The 21210-nt window shown below is 44.9% G+C and overlaps 1 protein-coding gene across 2 annotated transcripts; it reads right to left on the minus strand.

Annotated features, from left to right (window-relative positions):
• Window positions 1-631: 631 nt before the first annotated feature.
• On the minus strand, window positions 632-3231 carry cited2 (Cbp/p300-interacting transactivator, with Glu/Asp-rich carboxy-terminal domain, 2). Of its 2 annotated transcripts, none has more exons than XM_078405453.1 (2): window positions 2889-3231; window positions 632-2586 (listed from the first exon to the last, which is right to left on the minus strand). In XM_078405453.1, the coding sequence occupies exon 2, from the start codon at window positions 2582-2584 to the stop codon at window positions 1754-1756; it is 831 nt and encodes a 276-aa protein (XP_078261579.1). In that variant the 5' UTR covers window positions 2585-2586; window positions 2889-3231; the 3' UTR covers window positions 632-1753. The 2 variants fall into 2 exon arrangements, with proteins under 2 accessions (XP_078261579.1, XP_078261578.1); XM_078405452.1 differs by having other exon boundaries at window positions 632-2589; window positions 2889-3230.
• Window positions 3232-21210: the final 17979 nt, after the last annotated feature.

Genomic DNA, 21210 nt, shown 5'->3' on the forward strand with positions numbered 1-21210 from the left:
CCGAAAGGAAATATGATTAAACACAAGCGTACAACACTGCCATGCAGCAGTAGAAACGCAAACACACTGTGCCCTTTGGAAAAAAGGAGAAAAACAGAGCAAGGCTGGTTCTGTTGGTAAATTGTTCTGTAACCAGTTAAGAGTTTTCTCCCCCCCCCCCCCCCCCCCAGAGCATACTAATAAAGCCACGTGGGGAGGTTTAACCCTACAGCCATTCAGAGAAAGAATCCCACCTCGAGACAAGGAGGTGGCAGTGAACTGTGCCTCTGTGGAGCAAGAGACTCCCTTTCTCCACAGCAGTGTACCAGGGGAGATTCAAAATCAGGGACACAGTTTATTGCTAATGCGTTCTTCACCTCCGATTGTTGTTAGTTACCAAACACGAGGTAGCTTGCAAAACACAAAACAACGAGAGAGGATGGCTTGACTGCAACGTGCGAGTTTATAATCACGATTCTCCTGACTGTGTATGCCCCTTTCAATCCTCTTGTTTGCTGTTCCTCCCTTCCCCCACTCGCCCCGGCAGAAAAGTTGCTCAATAACTCAATGCAGAATGTCAGTCCACTTGAAGCTTTGTTCACGGCCTCAAGACAGGGATTCTGACAAAGGACGGGACCATTTACAGTTACCATAATCTCCAGGGTCTTTATTTATAACCGTCTCAAAATAAACAAAGCATTGAATAATAAATTAAGAAAACACACACATTTTCTGCAATATTTACGTTTTGTAAAAAAATACTGTCCATGTTTTTTCTCTCCCCAACCCCCCACACCTAATGGCTTCAATACAGAATATCATTGTAAACTATAAATCAGCATTGTAGTGGCAAGTAAACAAAGAAACATTAAGTATTAAAAAAAAAAAAGAAACTTTTGGGAAATGTTTTTCACCCCCACACTCAAGAACACATGTACACACGCGCACATTCCAGCCTGCACTGTCCAAACATTCACTAGGAGGAGGCTGGGAAACGTAGCTCAGAGGAATGTTGTCTTTGTGTGAAAGTCCATTGTCATTAAAGTTACAGGACTTTCTTTTAAAAGAGGCAGGATTTTTTTTTCCTCTCTAAACTGCGAGTTAGGTTTTTTTTGCAGAAAAGCAATGAAACCAGTACATCTATCACACATCCCTTCAGCTTTTTTTTTGCGTGATCTTTATCAATGCCGTTTCAAAACAAAAATCGGTTTAACTGCATTCAAGGTTTTTCTAGAAAAAATTATGCACCCTCTCCTCCAAACAACAAAAAAACACCCTCTTATCCACACAGCAGACTTAACATTCAAACGAAACACAGTGATTTTATTTTTTTTAAAAAGGTGAACTAACTCTTTTTAAAAATCCCAGCAGATATATCTCCACAAACCCCTTGTATCCCCCCACCCCCCTTTCAAATTATGGATGGGGTAAGATCAGATTTTTCAGGGGCTCAGTCTACAAACTATCGTTTTGGTTCTTTTGTTTCAAAATCAAAGAGAAATATTTATAACAAACTATTTAAAACGAAACAACATAAATAGTTGCATCTAGAACGGGTTACATGTGCTGCGAAATCCGTGATCAAACACAAATGGTGAAAATCACCGACATTCTGCGGGAGAAACAGCAACTTAAAAAAAAAAGATTTTTTTTTCCTCTCTGGTGTGAATGTAAATAGAATATTTTCGATCACTGGCAAGTTTTTTTTTTTTTTTTGCATTTCTCTCTCCCTCTTTTTTTTTTTTGTTAAAATCTTCTCGCATCCTCTTCCTTTTCAACAGCTCACCCGGCTGGGTTGCTGTTTACAAACAAACTCGGTCATGAAGTCGAACTCGTTCTGTCCCAGCCACAGTTCGGGGAGTTCCTTGATGCGGTCCAAGCCCAACTCGATCACCAAGGACATCAGCACCTCCTCGTCAATAAAATCCGTGTCTATAACGTTAGGTGGCAGTATCGCAGCAGACATATGATGGCTTGGTGGCATCGAGGGGCTGTGATGCCTCATCTCTGTGTAATGCTGCTGCTGCTGCTGCTGTTGTTGTTGTTGTTGTTGTTGTTGTTGTTGTTGTTGCTGCTGTTGTTGCATTGCACTGTTGGGATGCAGCTCCGTAAGGCTATAGTGATGCTGGTGGCCGTAGTACTGACTGGTCAATTTTTGCAAGTGCATACTGGCAGCGAGCTGTGCGGCTGGACTGCTCCCTGGGACAGGCGGACCCATGTACTGGGGATGAGCTGGGTTAGGCGGCGGCGCTTGCTGCTGCTGCTGCTGTTGTTGCTGTTGCTGCTGCTGCTGTTGATGCTGTTGCTGTTGCTGTTGCCCAGTGGTGTACCTGATGTTCTGCGGGGAGACGCTGCCCAGGTGCCCGACTGGCGCCTGCCTCCCCCCGGGGACCATCGGATGCCTCATCCCCCCCCCGTTGCTGGAGTTCACGTTGCTACCGCCTGGGTAATGTAGCAAGGAGCCGACGGCCGGGTGCTGCTCGCTCATCAGGCCGCTGTAAGAGTGCTGGTGCTGGGCATAGGGGTTGATGGCCATCCGCCGGACGGGCAACCCGTTGAGCCCTTCGGGGAATCGCCCGTGGCTCATCATCATTCGCTCGGCCATTACTTCTTCAATCAGGAGGGAGGGCGAAGGAAAAAGGGGGAGAAAAAAAATTCGTCAAAATGCAGAAAGACAAACAGCGTGCAACAACAACAAAAAAATAAAAAAAATAAAATCCACCCCCTGAATCAAAACGCAACGGAGAACTAAATACATACACAACCCTCAAAGCAACCGCAACTCACTGCCCTGCACTGCCCTGCACGACCCTGCACGACCCTGCCCTGCACGACCCTGTGTGTCCCGTTGCAACTTTACCCTGGCTATTTAAAGGGGGTGAAAAAAAATCAATGCGTTTGCAACTTACCCGCGAAACACAGCAACAATATATACAAAAATATATATACTTTTCCCCCTCCTCTCGTTGCTGTTGCTTTCAATTCACTGATGTGGAATAATGACTGGACTGTCTCTCCACCTCCGTCTGCACATTCACTCACTCCACTGCAAGCACACACACACACAGAGAGAGAGTGAGAGAGAGAGAGAGAGAGTATCCTCAGACGCACTCTTCCTTCCCTGCCCGGTGCCTGCTTCTCCTGCGCTCAGACCCCGCCAACTCAGAAGGATTAAGCAACAAAAGATGTTCAGTCGGCTGCCTCGACCACTTTTAATATAGGGCTCGCAGGGCTGGGTGCAAGATCCGACACGGAGTCCAACTGGAATGTGGATCCGGAGCCGCGGAAGCCCTCAGTTGAAAGTTAATTGTGCCCAGGGAGATTAAAATAATACACATATATATATATATATATTAAAGTATCATAATTGCAATGCAATGTAAACAACCATTAATAAATAATATCATTCAACGTGTCAATTTGTGTCAGCAGGCATATTGATCATTTAATTTATTTTAAAAAGTTCATTGTCTACATGTTTTTACTTCCAAATAGCTTCTATTTAGATATGATTTTTAAATCTTCAATAATCAATTTACCCCCACTGCCTTTTCACCACTTTTGTACAACGCATTGTCTCTTGTAGTCTCATTCTGTCAATGTTTTTCCAGATCCTATTCAAGGGGGCATCTTTCCGGGCATGAGCTCAGTATTGTGTGCCAGCAACATATTCAATCATGTAGGTCAATGCACCTCAATCAACTTTTTCCACCGTCCCCATCGTCACTTTCCTGCCTGCATTTCATTCCCACCTAACGTGCACATCTCCAACCCTCCAGCAGGGGTCAGTGGTTCACAGAAGCAGAAGCCCTCAATGTGGGTGCTGTTGCCTTCACACTGGTGTAGTTGAACCAGTCACCTCCTTAACTCACCTTTCTTGAGTGGGAGAGGCGTTCGCCGACTGTGGATCTCTCTGGTAAAGCAGGCCTTTAAACCTAGTGGCATGCTGCTTCAACAATGCTGAATCTGAATCACACATGGAAGGGCACCAATAAACAGGATAGTTTTATCACAGGAATGAGTGGGTTACATATGATGAGCGTTTGACAGCACTGGGCCTCTACGCGCTGGAGTTTAGAAGGATGAGTGGGGGACCTCATTGAAACTTTCTGAATGGTGAAAGGCCTGGATAGAGTGGATGTGGAGAGGATGTTTCCACTGGTGGGGGAAGTCCAGGACCAGAGAGGTCATAGCTTCAGAATTAAAGGAAGTTCCTTTAGGAAGGAGATGAGGAGGAATTTCTTTTGCCAGAGGGTGGTGAATCTGTGGAATTCATTGCCACAGAAGGCTGTGGTGGCCAAGTCAATGGATATTTTTAAGGCAGAGATAAATAGATTCTTGATCAGTACAGATGTCAGGGGTTATGGGGAGAAGGCAGGAGAATGGGGTTTGGAGGGAGAGATAGATCAGCCATGATTGAATGGCGGAGTATTCAATCAAGGTGGGCCGAATTGCCTAATTCTATCATTTATGAACTTATGATCTTATGATCAATGTTACCAACACAAGACTTTTCTTTAAATCATATGTTTTAGTGGTGGAATTTGAACCATGTCCCAGCCACAATAGACAGGAGATGGACATAAAATGCTGGAGTAACTCAGCGGGTCAGGCAGCGTCTCTCGAGGAAAAAGGATGGGCGATGTTTCGGTTTGGGACCCTTCTCTGAAGAAGAGAGTCTGAAGAAGGGTCCCGACCCGAATCATGAGAAAGAAAAGTCTCATCTTGGGAGCAGATCCAGTGGAGATGGAGGAGTTGAGAGTAGGGAATAGCGTCTTTATAAGAGGCAGGATGATAGGAAATGTGGTCCAAATAACTGTGGGAGTTGTTAGGTTTATAGCAGAAGTCAGTCGATAGTCTGTCCCTTGTGATGGAGACAGAGAGACATAAAAATGGAGAAAGGTGTCAGAGATAGTCCAGGTGAATTTGAGGGAAGGGTGGAAGTTAATGAGTTGGTGGTGGTTAGTCGTACCTGATGGTATGAACATTGAATTATCCAATTTTAGGTAAGCATTAACTAACTCCCACTCCCTGGACTCCCACCTATTTCTCCCCTCTAAACACCCGCACTCCCTGCTACTTTCCTCGCCCTGGCTTCGCTAGCTGCAACTCTTCAAACCTGTCTCACACCTACCGTTCTTATCTCTGGCCTTTGATCCAATCTTCTGCCTATCAACCCTCCCCCCCCCCCCACCACGTGTCAACATATTACCTGCCACTCTTTGTCCCATCTCATCCGTTCTCCAGCTTTCCCCTCCCGCAATCAGTCTGAATAAGAGTCTCAAACTGAAACTTTTTCACTCAGAGAGTTGTGATGCTGTGGAACTCTCTGCGATGCTTTCAAGAGAGAGTTAGATAGAGCTCTTAAAATAGCGGAGTCAAGGGGTACTGATAGTGGATGATCAGCCATGATCACGGTGAATGGCGGTGTTGGCTCGAAGGGCCAAATGGCCTACTCCTGCATCTATTGTCTATTGTCTATTGTCTATTGTCTATCACCCATCACCCATCCATGTTCTCCGGAGATGCTGCCTGACCTGCTGAGTTGCACCAGTACTTTGTGTATTAACTAGAATCTGCCGTTCTTTGTTTCTACTGTTTGGTTCATTTCTACTCCATTCAGGACATTGGACTTTGTGTACGGAACTGATGTGTTACAATGCACAAAACGCTGAGAATTATATTCTGCTCTCTGTATCTTCCCCTTTACTCTATCTATCGTACTTGAGTTTGAACTAATTGTACCCAGATATGGTTAATGTGATCTGTTTAGATAGCTTGCAAAACAAAGCTTTTCAGTACACCTTGGTACATGTGACAATAATATATCTTAAACGTAAACAAATCACTTAAGTAATCAGCCATTGTAGACACAAAGAACTGCAAATGCTGGTTTACAAAGAAGACACAAGGTTCCGATCCGGAATAATTCAGTGGGTCAGACAACATCTCTGGAAGAAAGGGCTTCACCTGAAACGTCACCCATTCCTTCTCTCCAGAGATGCTGCCTATCCCGCTGAGTTACTCCAACATTTTGTGTATATCTTCGATTTAAACCAGCATCTGCAGTTCTTCCCTACACATCTCAGGAGAACATGGATATGCGACTTTTAAGTCGGGATCTTTCTTCTGTACCCTTCAACTAATCAAAAATTGTTTGGGATGTGGGAAGAAACCGGAGCATCCTGAGGGAAAAGGTGAGGTGAGTAATGGATTAAAAGTATTATATATGAATGCGCAAAGTAGAAGAAGTAAAGTGGATGAGCTTGAGGCTCAGTTAGAAATTGGTAGATATGACATTATGGGGATTACTGAGACGTGGCTGCAGGAGGATCGGGACTGGGAACTGAATATTCTGGGTTATACGTCCGATAGAAAGGACAGGCAGGTGGGCAGAGGAGGTGGGGTAGCTCTGTTGGTAAGGGATGAAATCCAGTCCCTTGCAAGGGGTGACATAGGGACTGATGATATAGAGTCACTGTGGATAGAGTTGAGGAATTGTAAAGGTAAAAAGGTCACTAATGGGAGTTATCTACAGACCCCCAAACAGTAGCCCTGATATAGGGTGTAAGTTGCAGTAGGAGTTAAAACTGCCATGTAACAAAGGTAATGCCACTGTGGTTATCGGGGATTTCAATATGCAGGTAGACTGGAAAAATCAGGTTGCTTCTGGACCCCAAGAAAGAGTTTGTTGAGTGCCTCCGAGATGGATTCTGAGAGCAGCTTATACTGGAGCCTACCAGAGAGAAGGCAATTCTGGATTTAGTGTTGTCCAATGAACCAGATTTAATAAGGGAACTCAAGGTAAAGGAACCACTTGGTGGTAGTGACCATAATATGATTAGTTTGAATCTGCAATTTGAGAGGGAGAAGGTTAAATCAGAAGTGTCAGTGTTGCAGTTGAACAAAGGGGACAATGAAAGCATGAGAGAGGAGCTGGTCAAGGTCGACTGGAAAAGGATCCTAGCAGGAATAACGGTGGAACATCAATGGCAGGAATTTCTGAACATAATCTAGAAGACATAGGAGATTAGTGGGCAAAATTAGGGCACATGGTATTGGGGGTAGGGTACTGACATGGATAGAAAATTGGTTAACAGACAGAAAGCAAAGAGTGGGGATAAATGGGTCCCTTTCGGAATGGCAGGCAGTGACCAGTGGGGTACCGCAAGGTTCGGTGCTGGGACCCCAGCTATTTACGATATACATTAATGACTTAGACGAAGGGATTAAAAGTACCATTAGCAAATTTGCAGATGATACTAAGTTGGGGGGTAGTGTGAATTGTGAGGAAGATGCAATAAGGCTGCAGGGTGACCTGGACAGGTTGTGTGAGTGGGCGGATACATGGCAGATGCAGTTTAATGTAGATAAGTGCGAGGTTATTCACTTTGGAAGTAAGAATAGAAAGGCAGATTATTATCTGAATGGTGTCAAGTTAGGAGGAGGGGGAGTTCAACGAGATCTGGGTGTCCTAGTGCATCAGTCAATGAAAGGAAGCATGCAGGTTCAGCAGGCAGTGAAGAAAGCCAATGGAATGTTGGCCTTCGTAACAAGAGGAGTTGAGTATAGGAGCAAAGATGTCCTTCTACAGTTGTACCGGGCCCTGGTGAGACCGCACCTGGAGTACTGTGTGCAGTTTTGGTCTCCAAATTTGAGGAAGGATATTCTTGCTATGGAGGGCGTGCAGCGTAGGTTCACTAGATTAATTCCCGGAATGGCGGGACTGTCGTATGTTGAAAGGCTGGAGCGATTGGGCTTGTATACACTGGAATTTAGAAGGATGAGGGGGGATCTTATTGAAACATATAAGATAATTAGGGGATTGGACACATTAGAGGCAGATAACATGTTCCCAATGTTGGGGGAGTCCAGAACAAGGGGCCACAGTTTGAGAATAAGGGGTAGGCCATTTAGAACGGAGATGAGGAAGAACTTTTTCAGTCAGAGGGTGGTGAAGGTGTGGAATTCTCTGCCTCAGAAGGCAGTGGAGGCCAGTTCGTTGGATGCTTTCAAGAGAGAGCTGGATAGAGCTCTTAAGGATAGCGGAGTGAGGGGGTATGGGGAGAAGGCAGGAACGGGGTACTGATTGATAGTGATCAGCCATGATCGCATTGAATGGCGGTGCTGGCTCGAAGGGCTGAATGGCCTACTCCTGCACCTATTGTCTATTGTCTATTGTCTATTAAGATGCAGGATCATTTCATTCCAAAGAGGAAGAAAGATTCTAAGGGGAGTAAGAGGCAACTATGGCTGACAAGGGAAGTTAGGGATGGAATAAAACTAAAAGAAAAGAAGTATAACGTAGCAAAGAGTAGCGGGAAGCCAGAGGATTGGGAAACTTTCAAAGGATAACAGAAGGTAACAAAATGGGCAATACGGTCTGAAAAGATGAAGTACGAGGGGAGGCTGGCCAAGAATATAAAGAAGGACAGTAAAAGCTTCTTTAGGTATGTTAAGAGAAAAAGATTAGTAAAGACAAATGTGGGTCCCTTGAAGGCAGAAACGGATTGATTCTTGATCAGTTCCTGTGGATTGGAGGGTAGCTAATCTTATCCCACTTTTCAAGAAAGGAGCGAGAGAGAAAACGAGGAATTATAGACCAGTTAGCCTGACATCGGTGGTGGGGAAGATACTGGAGTCAATTATTAAAGAGGTAATAAAGGCACATTTGGATAGCAGTAAAAGGATGGGTCAAGTCAGCATGGATTTATGAAGAGGAAATCCTGCTTGACTAATCCTCTGGAATTTGTTGAGGATGTGACAAGTAAAATGGATGAATAATGCCAGTAGAGTGTATCTAGACTTTCAGAAAGCCTTTGATAAGGTCCCACATGGGAGATTGGTGAGCAAAATCAGAGCACATGGTATTGGGGGTAGGTTATTGACATGGATAGAGAATTGGTTGGCAGACAGGAAGCAAAGAGTAGGAATAAACGGATCCTTGTCAGAATGGCAGGCAATGGTGAGGAGTGCCGCAAGGCTCGGTTCTGGAGCCGCAACTATTTACAATATATATTAATGATTTGGATGATGGAATTAGAAGTAACATGAGCAAATTTTCGGATGACACACAGCTGGGTGACAGTGTGAAGTGCAAAGAGGATGTTAGGAGGTTGTAGGGTGACTTGGACAGGTTGAGTGAGTGGGCAAATGCATGGCAGATGCAGTATAATGTAGATAGATGTGAGGTTATCCACTTTGGCGGCAAAAACAAGGATGCAGATTATTATCTCAATGGTGTCAGAATAGGTAAGGGGAAAGTGCAGCGAGACCTGGGTTCCTTGTACACCAGTCACTGAAAGTAAGCGTGCAGGTAGAGCAGGCAGTGAAGAAAGCTAATGGCATGTTGGCCTTCATAACGAGAGGATTTGAGCATAGGAGCAAAGAGGTCCTTCTGCAGTTGTATAGGGCCCTGGTGAGACCACATCTGGAGTATTGTGTGCAGTTGTAGTCTCCTAATTTGAGGAAGGACGTCCTTGCTATTGAGGCAGTGCAGCATAGATCCACAAGGTTAATCCCTGGGTTGGCGGGACTGTCATATGAGGAAAGATTGGAAAGACTGGGCTTTTATTCACTGGAGTTTAGAAGAATGAGAGGGGATCTTAGAGAGACATATAAAATTCTAAAAGGACTGGACAAGCTAGATGCAGGAAATTTTTTCCCAATGTTGGGGGAGTCCAGAACCAGGGGCCACAGTCTAAGAATAAAGGGGAGGCCATTTAAAACTGAGGTGAGAAGAAACTTTTTCACCCAGAGAATTGTGAATTTGTGGAATTCTCTGCCACAGAAGGCAGTGGAGGCCAAATTACTGGATGAATTTAAAAGAGAGTTAGATAGAGCTCTAGGGGCGAGTGGAATCAACGGATATGGGAAGAAGGCAGGCACGGGTTACTGATTGTGGATGATCAGCCATGATCACAATGAATGGCAGTGCTGGCTCGAAGGGCCTAATGGCCTCCTCCTGCACCTATTTTCCATGTTTCCGTGTTTCTATGTAACATGACAACATTTAATGCAGGCGTGCAACACAGTTTTAGATACAACATTATTCTCATTTCTCTGATTATTATCACCAAGTGGCTGGCTACTCTGAGCAATTTATGATTTTACTGCATGTTTGCTTAACTGCTTGCTGTGCTTGAGCTCATTACAGATAATTTGTATAAATATCCATCTCTATTAAACTATTCATTCTGAGTGGGAATGAACGGCTTGAATTACTTCCCTTTGCCGATAAAACCCTCACACTTGCATCCAGTCCAAGACTTAAAATATACATATTTTGAATTATCTTTGAAAAAATTACCCATATTAACTACAGATGCCCATAATCTTAATGCACTGCCAGTAATTCCAGGTTCCTCTCTTTTATAGATTAGAGCGGTGGCAAAATTTTATATTTAAAAATTGATGAGAGTTCGTTATTGGTGTTAATATTGTTTTTTTAATTGACTCGTGTACTTTGTTTTGCGTGCTTTCCGGGCAGATTATACCATTTATGAGGGCAATCGTACCGAGCATGAATAAAACAGGTAGTGCGAAAGAGAAAGGAGGCAGAGGGGAGAATATCGTGCTTCAGTTACAGAGAACGAGCAGATTTTAAAAAGTGCAAGAGTGGAAAAATCGGGAATATTTCCTTGACATAGGAAAGGCGCATCCAAAAGTCTGATAACAGCAGGGAAGAGGCTGCTTGAACCTGGTGAAACGTGCTCTTAAGCTTTTGCATCTCTGCCCGGCGGGAGATGGGAGAAGAGAGGATGACCAGGTCGTGAGTGATCCTAGATTATGCTGACTGCTTACCTGAGGCAGTGAGAGGTGTAGAGGAAGGAACTGCAGAGAGCCAGCCATGATCTGTCTCTGACCCCAGAGTCATCTGGCACAACTGACCCCTGCATGAATCTTTTTTTGCACTTTACCTTGTTCCCCCTTTTTTTTTCTTCTCCCCCCCCCTTTTGTTGTTTTCATTTTCGCCGTGATTTATTTATATATTTGATAGCATCGATATGGAAGTGACATTCTCAATCTCGTTGTACTTGTACAATGACAATAAAAGATATTGTATTGTATTGCATTGTACTGCAGATGCTGGTTTACAGCGAAGATAGACAAAATGCTAGAGTCACTCAGCGGGATAGGCAGCATCTCTGGAGAGAAGAAATGAGTGACCTTGGTACACGTGTACCCTTCTTCGGACTGATGGAGTCACTGGATGGGGAGTCTGCTTTGCGTGATGGATTGGGGTGTGTCCATACTTCTGTAATTTCTTGCAGTCTTGGGGAGAGAGCAGCTGCCAGGTCAAGCCGTCATGCATCCAGTTAGGATTCTTTCCATGGTGCATTTGTAGAAACCGGTGAATTGTTTGATGAATTGGTGATTGGTGATTGGTGGAGTTGATACTATCTGGATGGGATATTAAGCTCTGTCTCTGCTGTGTAATTAGAAGAATAGCGCAGTACCCTTGATAATGCTTCCCCCTTAAGCAAGATTACTAAATCTGTTTACCTGGTCCATCTTCACATCACTTTGTGCTGCTTGCTGTATTGCATATATTTTAATTTTTATCAGCTATGTTTCCGTTCTGGTTATAATATCTCAGTTCTTCAAGCCAATCCACGCCCTGATATCATCCGCCTTACCTGTGTCGCTCCAGGGTTGAAATAATGCAGTTTAACCCATCTTTCCTCTCTCTTTGGCATGTCTTTCCTCTCTCTTTGGCGTGTACCTGCTGGCGCTGGCTGCTAATCTTGCTCTCTTTGGCGACAATATTTGCCTCCAACTTCTCATCTACCTCCATTCAGCTTGCAGACCTGGGTTTGTCATCTAACCTCAATCTACTGGTCTGAGCTACATGTTGCTCTGTGCACCATAAATAGGAAATGTCCTTCCCGCTGCTATCAGACTCTTGAACGGACTTCTCACATGCTGGGGATGAATTACCCGATCTTCTCATCTACTTCATTGCACTTTTTGTTATCTGCACTTTCCCTGTAGCTGAAACATTATAAGCTGCACTTTGTTTCTTTTCTCTTTTGCACTCCTTGAGGTGCTGGATCGAAGGGCCAAATGGCCTCCTCCTGCACCTATTTTCTATGTGCTCATGCATGGTATATGATGTGTTTGGATGGCAAGCAAAACCAGGTATCTCACTATCTCTGTACACATGTCAGTAATAAACTATTACCAATACAGATGGTGTAGGAAGGACCTGCAGATGCTGGTTTATACCGACGATAGACACAAAATGCTGGAGTAACATGTGCACACACCCACACATACACACGAACTTACTGTTTTGCCAAATCTGGAGGAACCTCCACACTGCATGTGTGCATGCGTGCATTTGTGAGCATGTCTGCGTGTGTGTGTATGCACATGGGTGTGTGTTTATATGTGTGTGCGTACAGTCGCTCTGAAGCTTCATGCATGTATGCAGGTGGCCGCAGATGGTTGCCACAGTTATATCCCAACAATGAATTAACGCCTTCAGAGAGGAGGAGGACAGGAAGAGAACATTGACAAGCAGTAAAAGGCTTGTTATCGAGAACGTTTATTATGTTCAGAAATACAACGACGTAGATAGGAAACCCATTGATATAAATAGTGCTGCAGGCTCTTTATTTTGCAGTGACGTAGATCGCAAACTCCTCAAACTGAATGGAGTCGGGTTCTGGATTTGCACAGCCAATGACATAGATGACAAAACTCAGTGAATGGCGCTGCTGTTGCCTTGAGTAGCACAATCTGAACCCATTTCAAGGGAACGTCTTCACAGTGCCACTGCAATCACGTGCATCATAATGAACAGGCCAGAGCGCTGGGCTCAACCGTGAGACGGAAAGAAATACACTGCTTTCCTTAGCTCTTCAAAGAATGATTTCGGTGGAAGTAAATGGGAGTTGACAGCTTTGATATCCTGCTTGCAATGAGATTGTGCTTGTGACCTTGTTGGGTACAGACCTGGCTGATTCCAATGCTCCTGTGGCCGTCCTCCTCCATATACTTAAGCTCTGCTGCCTTGTATCCAAGTCCCATTTACACATCGACCCCTGCACATGCCGACCCCCATTGTCTACCAGTCTGGCAAAACCCTGTTTTAATGTTCTCATGGTCACTTTCAAAGCCCTCTACGAACCACCCGTCCCACCACACCTACCCTACCCCTTTGGCTCCGTAACCACCTCCAGTGTGGAGGTTCCTCCAGATACGGTGATACAGTAAGTCCACGTGTATGTGCGGGTGTGTGCACATCCCTGTGATTGTGTATATGCGGAAGTGTACATGTGTGAGAATATGTGTAAATGTGTGTGTGTGATAGAGTGTACTCATATGGGTAGGAGTGTGTCTGTGAGTGAGCGCCAGAATGTGCTGCGTGTTTTAGAGTGAGTGTGAGCATGAGTGTGTTTTGTGTATATTTAGGTGTGTGACTGTCTCTGTGAGAGTGTTTGTGTGTGTGCTGGCCATGTGAGAATGTGTGCGCATCTGTGTAGTGTTAATGTGTGTAAAAATGCGTGAGTGTGTGAAGTGTGTGTTCATGTGGGAGTGTGTCTGACCATGTAGGAAAATGTGTGCGCAATGTGAGCATGTGAGCATGTGCCTGTCCATGTGGGGACATGTGCGTGCGTGCACATGTGTGTGTGTGTGTGTGTGTGTGTATATGCCCCTCCGTGTGAGAATGTGAGTGTGTCTGTTTACACGAGAAGGCATAATGCATCCACTCATGCACAAACACATGAGTATGTGTGCGCACCTGTCTGTCAGAATGTATGTGTTTGAGAATGTGTGTATGTGTGTCTGCTGTCTGTCCATGTAAGAATGTGTATGTGCATATATGTGTGTGTGTGTGTGTGTGTGTGTGTTAGAGAGTTTCTATATATCCATTGTGTGTGTGTGTGGGGAGATCATCTGTCAGTTGAGTGTGGGTGGGGGTGAGTGTGTAGGAAGGATGCTGGTTTACACCGAAGATAGACACAAAATGCTGGAGTAACTGAGCGGGACAGGCAGCATCTCTGGATAGAAGGAATGGGTGATGTTTTGTGTCGTGACCCTTCTTCAGATTGAGAGTCATGGGAGAGGGAGACACTGATAAGGAAGGGTAAGGTGTGAAAAGAGACGCGGATCAAGGAAAATGTAGAATAGATCATTGTTGGCTAGGAGAAGCAAACAGAGATAAAATGTAATCAAGGACAATCAGACTGGTCGGAGAACTGGGAAGGGAGAGGGATGGAGAGAGAGGGAAAGCAAGGCGGGGGTGAGAAAGGAATCGATGTTTGGCTGGAAGGGACTCAGCTGGTGAGGGTTCTGACTCACTGATTCTTATGGGGACGTAAGGGGGAGGGCATGTAGCTGAGTCCTGGGTGAATGTACCACTCACATTGGAGTGGGTTGGATGAAGAATTGGCTTCATGGAAGGAAGCAGAGGGTGATGGTGGAAGTTTGTGTTTTGGACTGGAGGCCTGTGACTAGTGGGATGATCAGGATGTGGGGCTGGGCCCATGGCTGTTTCTGGTTTAACTCAACAATATGGATGAGAATGTACAAGGTATGATTAGTAAGTTTGCAGATAACACTGATGGTGATATCTGGTGATAGTGGGTGATATCGTAGAAAGTGAAGATGCTTATCAAAACATAGAGCAGCGTCTTGATCAGTTGGTCAAGTGGGCTACGGAATGGCTAATGGGGTTTAATACAGATAAGTGTGAGGTGTTGTATTTTGGGAAGTCAAGCCAAAGTAGGACCTTCACGGTGAATGGATAGGCTCCGGAGAGTGTTGTAGAGCAGAGGGATCTAGGAGTGCAGGTACATAGTTCCCTGAATATGGCATCACAGATAGATAGAGTGGTCAAGAAGGCTTTCGGTGCATTGGCCTTCATCAGTCAGGGTATTGAGTATAGAAGTTGGGATGTTATGTTACAGTTGTACAAGATGATGGTGAGGCCGCATTTGGAGTGTTGTGTTCAGTTTTGGTCACCCTGCTCCAGGAAAAATGCTGTTAAGCTGGAAAGAGTGCAGATTTACCAAGATGTTGCCAGGACTTGTGGGCCTGAGCTATTCTTACAGTTTTGACGGTTAAGAGGAAATCGGCACAGTGGCGCATTGGTAGAGGTGCTGCCTCACAGCGCCAGAGACCCGGGTTCGATCCTGACTACGGGTGTTGTCTCTATGGAGTTTGTACATTCTCCCTGTGACCCGCGTGGGTTTTCTCCAGCTGCTCCGGTTTCTTCCCACACTCCAAAGACATGCAGGTTTGTAGGTTAATTGGCTTTGGTCATTTGTTCATTGTTAAATTGTCGCTAGTGTGTAGGAGAGTACTAGTGTATGGGGTGGTCGCTGGTCGCTGGTCGCTGGTCGACGCGGACTCGGAAGGGCAAAGGGCCTGTTTCTGCTTAGTTTCTCTAAACTAACCTAAACTAAACTAAAGATAGATACAAAAAGCTGGAGTAACTCAGAGGGACAGGCAGCATCTCTGGAGAGAATGAATGGGTGACGTTTTGGTTCTTCAAACTAAACTAAACTAAACTAAACTAAATTAAACTAAACTAAACTAAACATCTTCTCTCAGAGGGTGGTTAATGGTGGGAATTCTCTATCCCAGAGAGTTGTGGAGGCTTAGTCATGTGTATGTCCAAAATGAAGATTGATCGTTTTCCTGGGCTTTTAAAGGGAATCCTTGGATATGAGAATAGTGCGGAAAATGGCGCTGTCACAGAGGATCAGCCTTGATGAATGGTGGGGCAAAGCTCAAGGAGATGGTCAACCTTCTCCTGATTCTACTTCTGATGTTCTTAGGTCCCCTCCATCTGATCCCTTTCAACGCCCACTCCTTCCAATTGCACTGTTCCATTCATGAATGATTTTAAACGTTCGCGCCATAATTTGTGTGCTTTTCTTCAGCAAAAAGTGGCGCAGGTTTTGGAGTGATGAATTAGTCTTGACTCAGCCTTTCATTTTGCCCCCTCTCTGTGAGTTGCCTCCACTCTTCCACTTCATATTGCATCAACTTAGAAATGTATCATTTCTCCATTGACAATGGGATCTACATCCAGGAACTCGAAATCTGGCCTTGAATGGAGTCCTTTCCCCGGAGGTTCAAACAGTGATTCATCATCACTTTCCCAAGGAACGCTAGAGCTTACCAATGATGATAGACATTATACGAATAAAAGTCTGGATATGAATAAAAGTCTTGTCTGAGAGTGTGCTGCATTGCTAGTCTTCTGAGTAAGCCACTAATCTCAGCAGTTTCCCCTCACAGGTGGATAGTTTTAATCAGTCCTCTGGGTTTTCAATCCCATAACATTGAAAAATCTATCTCAAAATCGAGACGCACTCTTTCCAAACTAAAACAACGTTTTGATTTTCCCAAGGTGATATTAAACCATTAATGTAAGTGAAACACTGGAGACATACTGGTGCAATTCCCTTGAGCTGTAATCTAATCTAGGTGTGGTAATGGTAGAAGTAAACAGTTCAAATTCTGCTTTAGTGCATTCTCTTCAACACAGAGTCAGGAGTCATGGAGAGATACAGCACGGGAAAGGGCACACGGAAATCTCTCTGCAAATCAATGCTGTTGCCATTAACTGTATATACCCTCCCCTCATAGTTGACCTCCCAAAGTACAGCAATTCATACTTGTTCAGATGAAACTCCCTCTGCCAATTTTCTGCCCATTTCTGAAGTTGATCTGTATCCCAGTCCATACATTGACAGCCTCCCTCATAGTCCGCAACTCCAGGTGGGGTAATACAGATCACAATATCCGAAAACCTGATGTTGTCTACAAATGTACTAACCAACCCGTTTACATTTATGTCCAAATTTGCAATCTCTTTGGTCATCCCTTGCTTTGCTGTACCTTATCCCATCTCCTTAGTGGAACATGGCGGTCCTGAACTTGTGTCAACTGGCCTTTAAACGCCACCCACAAGTCATATGCGGACTTGGCTAATAACAACTGCTCCCAATTTACTCTCCTTAGCTCCTGCCTAATGACATTATAATCTGTGTTATTCCAATTTAGTACCTTCCTCCAAACATCCAGACATATCCTGACACAGAACAATCTTAAAATGTATGGAAACCACAACGTGCTGGAGTAACTCAATGGATCGGGTAGCATCTGTGGAGGACAAGGACAGGGGAGGCTTCACCCGCTGAGTTACTCCAGCACTTTGTGCTTACTCAATATTACTCAGCATCTGTGGTTCCTTGTGTCTCCTTAAAATCTCTGGAGTTGTGATCACTATCCCCAAAATGCTCTTTCACTGAAATACCAGTCACCTGGCTAGGCACATTTCCCAATATCTGGTCCAATATGGTCCCTCCTTGAGCTGGACTATCAGAATAATGTTTTAGGAAATCCCCTTGGATACACCTAACAAATTCTGCCCCATCTAAGCCTTTTGAACTCAGCACAGTCAATATTGGAGGAGTTAAAGTCATCCATTATAATGCATTTGCATCTCTCCATAATATGTCTACGTATCTGCCCTCAGTCTCCCGCAGGCTACTGGAGGGCCTATAGTACAATCCCATTAGAATGATTGCACCTTACCTATTTTGAGCTCCAACTACATAGCCTCAGTTGTCGAACCCTCCGGGATATCCTCTGTTGGAGATAATGAGAAGGGTCAGAGTCATTAGTGTAAAGCTAAGAACTAGAGAGAAAACTATAATGCAGGAAGGGCTGGGGTTGGAGAAAAGTGAAGACTGCCTTTGGGGCAGATTGGCTTTAGGAACCTGCTTTGAAGTAGAGCTCCTTCCATCACCATATTATGCTTCTCCGACCCATCCTGCTCTGAGCTGCTAACAGAAATAGCACCAGTCCCAGATTAGTGTAATTATAGCATTTCAAAGGTGATTCAATTTCTGACACTTAAAATATAAACACTGGTCATGAGGACGGGAACAAACAGAGCCATTTGCCAGCTCATTTTACAGAGGCAACTTCTCAAGCTGTGCCATTCGATAAGGACACGACGTGCCAAGTCTGGCCGCACATCAAGTCGAGGCGAGCAGCTCAAGTGGATGAAATACTTTGCCTTGCGCAGCAACTGGCTCGCACAGAGCACAGATCTCATACGGGAATGGAAGGGAGAGTAAGCATGAAAGTAAGCATGCAGGTACAGCAGGCAGTGGAGAAAGCAAATGGCATGTTGGCCTTCGTAGCAAGAGGATTTGAGTAGAGGAGCAAGGAGGTCCTTCTGCAGTTGTACAGGGCCCTGTTGAGACCGTACCTGGAGTACTACGTGCAGTTTTGGTCTCCTAATTTAAGGAAGGACATTCTTGCTATTGTGGGAGTGCTTCTATGAGAGGTCAATGGTTGTTCAGAGTGCAGAGTGTCTCTGAGGATCCTTCATTGCTTCTACTCTGGGGCTGTAGAGAGCATCCTGTCCGGCAACATTACAGTCTGGTTTGGGAACAGCTCTGCCCAGGACAGGATGGCCCTGCAGAGAGTAGTGCGTTCGGCAGAACGCACCATGGGAACTACACTCGTCCCCCTGCAGGACCTATACATCAGGAGGTGCAGATCCAGAGCAAGCAAGATCATGAGGGACCCCTGCCACCCCAGTAACGGACTGTTCCAGATGCTACGATCAGGCAAACGCCTCCGCTGTCACGCTGCGAAAACGGAGAGGATGAGACTGAGTTTCTTCCCACAGGCCATCAGGACTGTCAACTTTTATAACCCCAGAGATTAAATTTTTGCCGAAACTATAGTAACTTATTAACTTTATTTATACGCTGTAACTGTAATTCTTTTTTGTGCACAATCCGCAGGCATTGCCACTTTCATTTCACTGCACATCGTGTATGTGTATGTGACAAATAATTTTGACTTGACTTGACTTGACTTGCCGGATAATGACGGCAATCAGCATTCGCCAGGGAGCTCGGGGGTTTCACCACCTGCAAGTCTCCAAGTCACACGCCATCCTGTCTTGGGAGAATATGACCTGTCCTTCTACATCACTGTTTTTACACCCTGGAGCTCCCCTCCCCAACAACACTGTGGGGGTAGCACCTTCATCTACAAAACTGCAGTGTTCAAAAGGGTGGCTGATAGAAACATAGAACATAGAAACATAGAAATGTACAAAAATAGGTGCAGGAATAGGCCATTCGGCTCTTCAAGCCAGCACTGCCATTCAATATGATCATGGCTGATCATCTAAAATCAGTACCCCACTCCTGCTTTTTCCCCATATTCCTTGATTCTCTTAGCACTAACAGCTAAATCTAACTCTCTCTTGAAAACATCCAGTGAATTGGCCTCCACTGCCTGCTGCGGCAGAGAATTCCACTCTCTGGGTGAAGAAATGTTTCCTCATCTCAGTTCTAAATGGCCTACCCCTTATTCTTACACTGTGACCCCGGTTCTGGACTCCCCCAACATCGGGAACATTTTTCCTGCATCTAGCCTGTCCAATCCTTTAAGAATTTTATATGTTTCTGTCAGATCCCCTCTCAACCTTCTAAATTCAAGTGAACACAAGTCCAGTCGACCTATTCTTTCAACATATGTCAGTCCCGCCATCCTGGGAATTAACCTGGTGAACCTACGCTGCACTCCCTCACTAGCAATAATGCCCTTCCTCAAATTAGGTGACCAAAATTGCACACAATACTCCAGGTGCCGTCTCACCTGTACAACTGCAGTAGGACCTCCTTGCTCCTAAACTCAAATCCTCTTGCAATGAAGGCCAACATGTCGTTAACTTTCTTTACTGCCTGCTGTACCTGCACACTTACTTACAGTGACTGATGTACAAGGACACCCAGGTCTCGTTGCACCTCCCCTTTTCCTGATCTGACACCATTCAGATAATAATCTGCCTTCCGGTTCTTGCCACCAAAGTGGATAGTCTCACATTTATCCACATTATACTGCATCTGCCATGCGTCTGCCCACTCACCCAACCTATCCAAGTCATCCTGCAACCTCATAGCATCCTTATCGCAACTCACACTGCCAACCAGCTTTGCGTCATCTGCAAGAGGCCTCTTTCCACTTTTTGAGTGTTGTACGGCAGGAAGAGTTCCATCTAAACAACCATCTCCCCCCCCCCTGCCAATTTAACACAGGGTAGGGAAGGACTGGAAAACCATCATAAATTATCTTGTAATCATTAATCGCCAAGGCATAAAAGACCACAAGAGAAGTGGTGCAAGATGGGATTAACAAGGGCAGATGCCCATTGGCACGGTGGGTCGTTTCCACGCTACACGACTTTGTCAATGACTAAGGTCTCTTTCCTCTGGTAGAGTGCAGTAAGGCAATATAATTGGTCTTATGAACTTAAAAGGCTTCCAGAGTGAGAAGATGGGGTGGCATTGGGCTGCAAACGACGCCAATAATCTTCTGCACTTGATTTCCCTGTGCACCTCTGCTGACTGGGAAACTGGGGCAAGGGTGAGTAGGGATCAGTTATGGACTCCCTTTTCTTTGAGACTTGCAAAGCAGTTTATCTATGGCATGACCGGATTAGTATGTGGTCGGTGTGCTGAAGATTATCACACATCATGTTGAATAGTAACGCGTGAAGTATATTGTAAGTTGTGAACTAAATAGAACATGGTTTTCTAGCTCTTACTATGTTTCCACGTCAGCTGCACAATAATCTATATACTCTGCACACACTAAGCCCGATTGGTGAAGGGAACGAATGTTTAAGTTGGCTCATGAAGTGCCAGTCAATAGGTCTTGAATGGCGTTGAACCATTCAGTGCTGTTGAAGCTGCTCCATCTCACCCTGGAACAGTTCAATATAGGTATGCCCCAATTTGTTTCTATTCATCGCAGATGACCAGAAGGTTGCTGGTAACCCCTGAATATTGACTTCTCTAACTTCAAGTAACCCTTGCTCTCCCTCTCTCTCCATCCCTCCCCCTTCCCAATTCTCCGACCAGTCTGACTGTCCCCGATTACATTTTATCTTGTTTGCTTTATTGTTATCTTCTCCTAGCTAACAATGATCTATTCCACATTTTCCTTGATCACCACCGCCTTTGATGTCTCGTTCTCACACCTGACACTTCGTTATCTCAGTATCTCCCTTTCCCCTGACTCTCAGTCTGAAGAAGAGCCTCGACCTAAAATGTCACCCGTCTCTTTTCTCCAGAGATGCTGCCTGTCCCGTTGAGTTACTGCAGCATTTTGTGTCTATCTTCCTTATTCCTAGCGTATTTCTACTATCAGTACAATCAGTACTGGCGTATTTCTACT

This window comes from Rhinoraja longicauda, chromosome 9 (assembly GCF_053455715.1).
Source record: "Rhinoraja longicauda isolate Sanriku21f chromosome 9, sRhiLon1.1, whole genome shotgun sequence".
Classification (NCBI taxonomy): Eukaryota; Metazoa; Chordata; class Chondrichthyes; order Rajiformes; family Arhynchobatidae; genus Rhinoraja; species Rhinoraja longicauda.

What these genes read in the sequence shown, in the direction of transcription:
- cited2 (XM_078405453.1), bottom strand. Translation starts at nt 2,584, where the DNA reads ATGGCCGAGCGAATGATGATGAGCCACGGGCGATTCCCCGAAGGGCTC.